The 6,198-nt window shown below is 49.4% G+C and overlaps 1 protein-coding gene across 1 annotated transcript; it reads left to right on the forward strand.

Moving 5' to 3' along the window:
• Nucleotides 1-397: 397 nt before the first annotated feature.
• Nucleotides 398-5,901, forward strand: Cd24 (CD24 molecule). Its single transcript, XM_005363586.3, has 3 exons — nt 398-701; nt 1,044-1,220; nt 4,425-5,901. The coding sequence occupies exons 2-3, from the start codon at nt 1,152-1,154 to the stop codon at nt 4,584-4,586; spliced, it is 231 nt and encodes a 76-aa protein (XP_005363643.1). The 5' UTR covers nt 398-701; nt 1,044-1,151; the 3' UTR covers nt 4,587-5,901.
• The last annotated feature ends 297 nt before the right edge of the window (nt 5,902-6,198 follow it).

Below are 6,198 nucleotides of genomic sequence, written 5' to 3' on the forward strand. Positions count from 1 at the left end.
AAGTTTTCACAATAGAAGGGCTGAGAGATTCCATTAAAATGTGCAGACAGATGACTAAATTTTTCCCCACCGGCTTATCAGATTACTAACTGGCAACTATGGAAAAGAACTGGCTTGATCGTGAAAGCGTTCGCTCTTCAAACGAATCACGAGCAAGTGCTGTCCCACAGAGCTACAAAAAGCGCGTTCCCCAGGAATCCCGAGTTCTGGTGGGACCCGCGGCCGCGGCAATTGGGGGAGGGGTGTCCCCAGGGTGGGAAGTCTCGTTGAGTCCTGGTCCCTAAGCCCAGACGGGCTGGAGAGATTGGGACCGACTCCCAGTCCCTCATGATGTCCCGCCCCGTGGCCGTGCGCAGCCGGCTGTTCCCCAGGTCGGGGTGGATGCCTCCGGAGTAGCCGGGGTGCGCTCCGCTGGATACAGGACTAGAGGAGCTCAAAACACAAAGCCAGCAGCTGCAGGGGCAGCCACCCAGCGGAGCATACTCACGGCTGGGGCTAGGGGTCCCTGCGATCCCTGCTGTGCAGCCGCCCAGGGCCAGCGCGAGGCGGCGCCGGGTCTCCTTGCCAACCCCGCGCGCCGCGGCCAAGGGTCCTGCCAAACCTGCCCAGTTCCCCCCTTGCTACCGACCCTTGAGAAAACCCAGCCCGGAGCTCCGTGTAGCCCGCGCGGCGCCTGCGGCTCCGACTTTTCGTGTTGGGGGGTAAGATGGCAGGGCCCGGGAAACAAAGGAAACTTGGGCCGGGCGGCGTGTGTGGCTCGCGTGCTCGCCCCGGGTCCCGTGTGGGAGTCGCCTGGCCTGTGCTCGCAGCCCGCCTTGGGGAACCCTAGCCAAGCCAGAACCCGCGGCGCCCGCCCACCTGCCGCGCTGGCTGCCCCGGGACATCCCAAGTGGCTCCGGGCTGGGTGCAGGCGGCGGGGGAGGGGGCGCGAGAGCTGCGCGAGGGGGGGGGGTTGGCGGGGCGGGGAGGCGGCCGGGGAGGAGGAGAGCTCGGGTGGGCGGGCACCGCACGTCACGGCTATTGTGGCTGTCCCGGTATATAAGGTCCCGCCGGCCCGCCGCGCTCCCCACCTTGCCTGCGCCCACGCGAGCCCAGCAGATCTCCACGCAGCGAGCATCAACAGAGTCGCGCCGCGCGCCGACGGAGCGGACATGGGCAGAGCGATGGTGGCTAGACTGGGACTGGGGTTGCTGCTTCTGGCACTGCTCCTACCCACGCAGGTGAGGCCCTGCGCTTGGTGTGGCACTGGGGCCGCGCCCTGGGGGTGTGTGCGTGTGTAGGAGGGATGAAGTCCCTATCTCCGGCCACGCACTGGGGTAGGGAGAGAATTTTGTGTGACTGACTTGAGGAATCCACGATGTGGACTCCCTCGAGAGAGCGCCCTTTCCCCTCCCACTGAGGGTCTTCGCGCTCCCAGCGAACCACACAAAGAGAGGAGAGAGGGGACGGTCCCCCTCGGGGAGCGTGGCACACGCCCATCCTCCATCGTCCAAACTGGTTTGGGGATTGCCCAGGAAGCCCTGGCTGAGGTTATACCTCCCACCCGAATCCTCTGTCCTGAAGCTTAGCTAGGGACCCCCCAATGCTACAAACTCCCACGGTGCGACCTCACACCTCCATCCCTGACCACCTTAGGGGCTCCAACTCCGTCTAGATCCGCTAGCTCTAGGGAGGCTAAGCGGCAGGACTTTAGTGTTCCGAGTGTCCGTCAGGCTTTGTCCCAGCCACCGCCGCTTTTTCTTTAGATCTGTCCCGGGTACAGATCTCACCCCCAACACCGAGGGTGGCGCTGCTCTGGCTGCGTTGGCGAGAGGCTGAAGGCGCCGCGCCCAAAATAAGACCTGAGTCTGGGAGATCAGGGAGGGACTCGGAAAAGCAGCCGATGGCTTTCCACCTCCTTCGATTCGCTCAGGAGTGTCGCCCCTGAAAAGTTAGGTGCTCTGGGTCGTTGGTCCCTAGACAAATAGGCTCCGGGCTCACCTGGGAGAGCAGCCCAAGAGCTTGGAGCGCGCTTCACCTTCCCCACTGTGGGCAGGGTAACTGTACCCCATTGTCTTCTTGTGGGTTGGCTGTGCCCGGGAACCTTCCTCAGCCCCCCCACCCCGCCACCCATGGAGGAGGGCTCGGCCTCTAGAAACCCGCTGGTTTCACTCACCCAGATTTCCTTCTCCCCAGTCCCTCACCCCTATCGAAATGTTAAGAGGGAGGTTTTGATTAAGCAAATCAAGGGAGCTTGATGGAGGAAACTGTTTAATGCCAATTTAATAATTAAGATTTAAAAATTGTTAATAGTGTTGGAGAGGACCCCTAGACTTTCAGATTGGTACACTAGGTTTTTTTTCTTTTTTCTTTTTGTCACCTGCTGTACTAAAAGCTCTTTATATAAATAAAGAACAGTTATTTTCCGGTGCCCCAGACAGGCTCCGTGTTTTTAACAATTCAGCATATTAATGTTCTTTTCATGGGAATGCCACTTCCTGATAGGACAGGCTCTGTCTTACACACAGTAGGGGCCCAGTAAGTATAATTGACTGGACCAGGTTTTTGTTGTGGGCAGTCTACTTTGGATACAGTTTGTACATTTCTTTAGTCAATATTTGCTTAATGGCCTTACGCGTGTAGAACAAAAGGCGCTAGTGCTGATATAGGAGGGTTTATCTTCAGATCAAGGGGCTGCCAAATGTACGGGTGGCTCGTTACTTGGTGCCACGTCGTCCTCCCTGTTGCCTGTAATCGGAAGCTCTTGCAAGCCCTGGCAAACCCTCCCTTTCAGTGAGGGCTGAAAACTCGGATCAGCCTTTGTTCCATGACAAAGGAGAGTATCACGTGCCTCGCTGGACTGTGCATTTCGTGGCTCGCAAAAGCAACGGTGGCTATGCCACTAGGATGCTGGGACACAAGGGGAAGCCTTGGTTCCTGGCCACAGCGCTGAGCTAGTGACCAGGCGTTGAGACAGTGAGGTTTAACTTCAAACCCTGCCTTTTGTGAAGGTAGGATGCTTTAACTGAAGTCCTTCTGCCTTAGAGCAAGGACTCTTCAGTATTTCTGAAATTTAGATGACAGTAATCATTGTTTTTATTAACCTCCAGTGCTTGTGATCAAATCCAAGGGCCTGCAGATGTTAGAAAGTGTTCTGCCAGTGCTATCCATCCCTAGGTGGTTAGCTCCCATTTTTCAATTTAAGATAAATATTGTGGCCAGTTTTGGGAAGGGTTATAATTTCAAGATTTCAAAGGAGCAGATAGGATACCCCATGTGCTTTTAAGTTTTAAATGTTAAGGTATTTCCTTGAGGTAATTGTTGCCAGGCTGTGTGAAACCAGAAAGACTCAGCATACTAGGATGGATCATGACCCAACAAACTAGTACCAGAGACCTCAATCATCTCACAAGTGTGTGCACACATCCCCCAGACCCCTCATACTACACACAAGTATTTTGTTTGTTTGTTTTTGAGACAAGTCCTATTGAATAACCCTAACTGGCCTGGAATTTGATCTTTAGACCAGGCAGGTCTTGAACTTAGAGAGACCTGCCTGCCTCTGCCTCCTCCTAAGTTCAGGATTCAAAGTGTGTGCCACAACTCTGAGCCACACACTAGCCGTAAAATCCAGGCTGGCCTTAAGTTCTAGATCTCTGTTTCAAATTCTCTGGTGCTAGGGTTACAGATTTAAGCCACATTAAAAACGTCCCCTTGTCTAGGGAAACAGGAAACCTTGCTGCAATGCTAGCAAATCTATATAATACCAGAAACCAGACTAATCAGGTCTTTTATTACATTATGCAGAGTTAGAAACAGTCCTGCTCTTGGCGTTTATGTAGTCTGGAGATCTCTTTGTTTTTTGAGACAGGGTCTCCTGTAGCCAAGGCTGGCCTTGAACTCTTGATCCTCTGCCTCTGCCTCTCAAATGCTAAGATGGTGCCTCACCACACCTGGCTTGAAGAACTTTTATTCTTATTTATATCCTCTAGGTATCTATATAGGTGGTTTTAAAATTCGGGTAGGTAGGACCAAGTGAACTCAGAATTTAAAGTTGTGGCTAAGAGGACAATGGGGATGAGCAAACTTTTTTTTTTCCCCACGAGACGGGGTTTCTCGGTAGCTTTGGAGCCTGTCCTGGAACTAGCTCTTGTAGACCAGGCTGGCCTCAAACTCACAAAGATCCACCTGCCTCTGCCTCCCAAGTGCTGAGATTAAAGGATTAAAGGCATGTGTCACCACCACTCAGCTGGAAAGAGCAAATTTAGGGGGATTCAGGGACTGGAGGTGTAGATCAGGGGTGGAGCTATCCCCCAAATCCTGTACTTGCTTTCTTCTCCGGCAGCAACAATAACTATTATCTGCTTGAGTGTTATTAGAGTGTAAATGGAGCTAGCTATGAATGATTCTGAAAATTCATCTGTGATTTTTTTAATGTGTTTTAGATTTATTGCAACCAAACATCTGTTGCACCGTTTTCAAGTAACCAGAATATCTCTACTGCCCCAAACCCAACTAATGCCACCACCAGAGCAGGTGGCAGTGCCCTGCAGTCAACAGCCGGTCTCCTCGCCATCTCACTTTCTCTTCTACATCTCTACTGTTAGAGACTCAGGCCAAGGAACGTCTCTACTTCCCCATCTTCTAGACCCACCCCAGATGATAACCACAAGTCCAGTGTGACCCAGAAGAAACAGGTCCACATCAAATTTGCTATTACCACACCTCAACAGAAAACACTGAGAATTCACGTGAAGGGTTTGACAGTTGGTGCATGCCAATATTGAATCTGCTGGAGTCTTATGATCACGACGAAGATAACAGCCCGAGCTGACATGATTTCCTTGAATGTGGCTTAAGAAATGTGGACACTTAAAACTCTAACTTGAAATCAACGTAGGTTTTTTTGTAGAGATAATGATGGGATGTGGGACGGAGATTCAGTTTTCATTGGCTCATTCAACCTATAAGGCCATAACACGGCTAGGTGACCTTAAGAAGCTTCTCTGATGCTATTTATGTATATGTTGGAAGGAACTACCAGGTGTTACTTTAAATCCTCATTGTATTGTTTCCTTACTACTAATTTAATATGCTAAGCTCTAGGTAAAGTTCTCCATTGTTGAGCTGTTCTCTTTGGAATTGAACATTTTTCCCACTCCAGTGACCTTAGGTATGACGTTATATTTGACCTTTATTAATAATTGACATGTGCCAGGCAACAACGGATTGGAATCCACCCCCAAATTCAGCCACCATTAAATACATCTTATTTCAAAAGTCAAGTAGTAGGCATTTTCCATCATCTTTTCTCACAAAGTGTGCCAGATTCCCTTACGTAAACTGGTTCCAGAGAGCAGAATTATGTTGACCTCAGCCAATTTCAAAATGCTGCTTTTTATTTCTGCATATGTTGAGGGGTTTTCATAATTTAAAGTGTGGTCTGTTAGGAAGGCAAAATTATGAATCTTGAAATTCTAAAGGCAAATATGCAAAGGAGCCAAAACCATAAACCTAGCATTTGGGGCGTGAAGCCTGGAAGCTAACTTGCATTGAATTCACAAAGTCTTTTATACAATTTCTGTAAATACTTTTTTTTTTTTAAAGCAGAGAAACAAAACAATGGATCAGAATAGCCACATTTGGGATACTTTGTTTATCAGTTCATATTTTTAGATAGTTTGACATTGGTCCTGTGCCTGAAAGGGAGCTTGGCTTTACCGTGAGTTTTTCCAATGCCTTGATACACACATCCCTTCTAAAACATAGACACTCCTTGAAAAAAAAATCTTTCGTTCGCATGGTCACACACTGATGCTTACACATTCTGGGATCTAATATGGCCACAGTAGTCTTGATAACCAGTCATTTTCTCCACCTTCAGAAACTTGCCTGGGAGCAAGGAGATCTCACAGACCCAAAGCTACCGTGTGTGTGAATGAACACTCCCGCTCACCTCGTACCTGAATGCTGTACATCTATTTGATTGTATATTGTGTTTGTGTATTTATGCTTTGATTCATAGTAACTTCTCATGTTATGGAATTGATTTGCATTGAACACAAACTGTAAATAAAGAAAAGAAATGGCTGAAAGGGTAGTCTGTTGGTTTTTTTTTTTTTTTTATTTATGCTTTGATTCATAGTAACTTCTCATGTTATGGAATTGATTTGCATTGAACACAAACTGTAAATAAAGGAAAGAAATGGCTGAAAGGGT

Source organism: Microtus ochrogaster, linkage group LG9 (assembly GCF_000317375.1).
Source record: "Microtus ochrogaster isolate Prairie Vole_2 linkage group LG9, MicOch1.0, whole genome shotgun sequence".
Classification (NCBI taxonomy): domain Eukaryota; kingdom Metazoa; phylum Chordata; class Mammalia; order Rodentia; family Cricetidae; genus Microtus; species Microtus ochrogaster.

Excerpts from the sequence above, each read along its gene's own strand:
- Cd24 (XM_005363586.3), top strand. The coding sequence starts at position 1,152 with ATGGGCAGAGCGATGGTGGCTAGACTGGGACTGGGGTTGCTGCTTCTG. Across the intron at positions 1,221-4,424 it reads CACTGCTCCTACCCACGCAG|ATTTATTGCAACCAAACATC; the intron begins GTGAGGCCCTGC and ends AATGTGTTTTAG.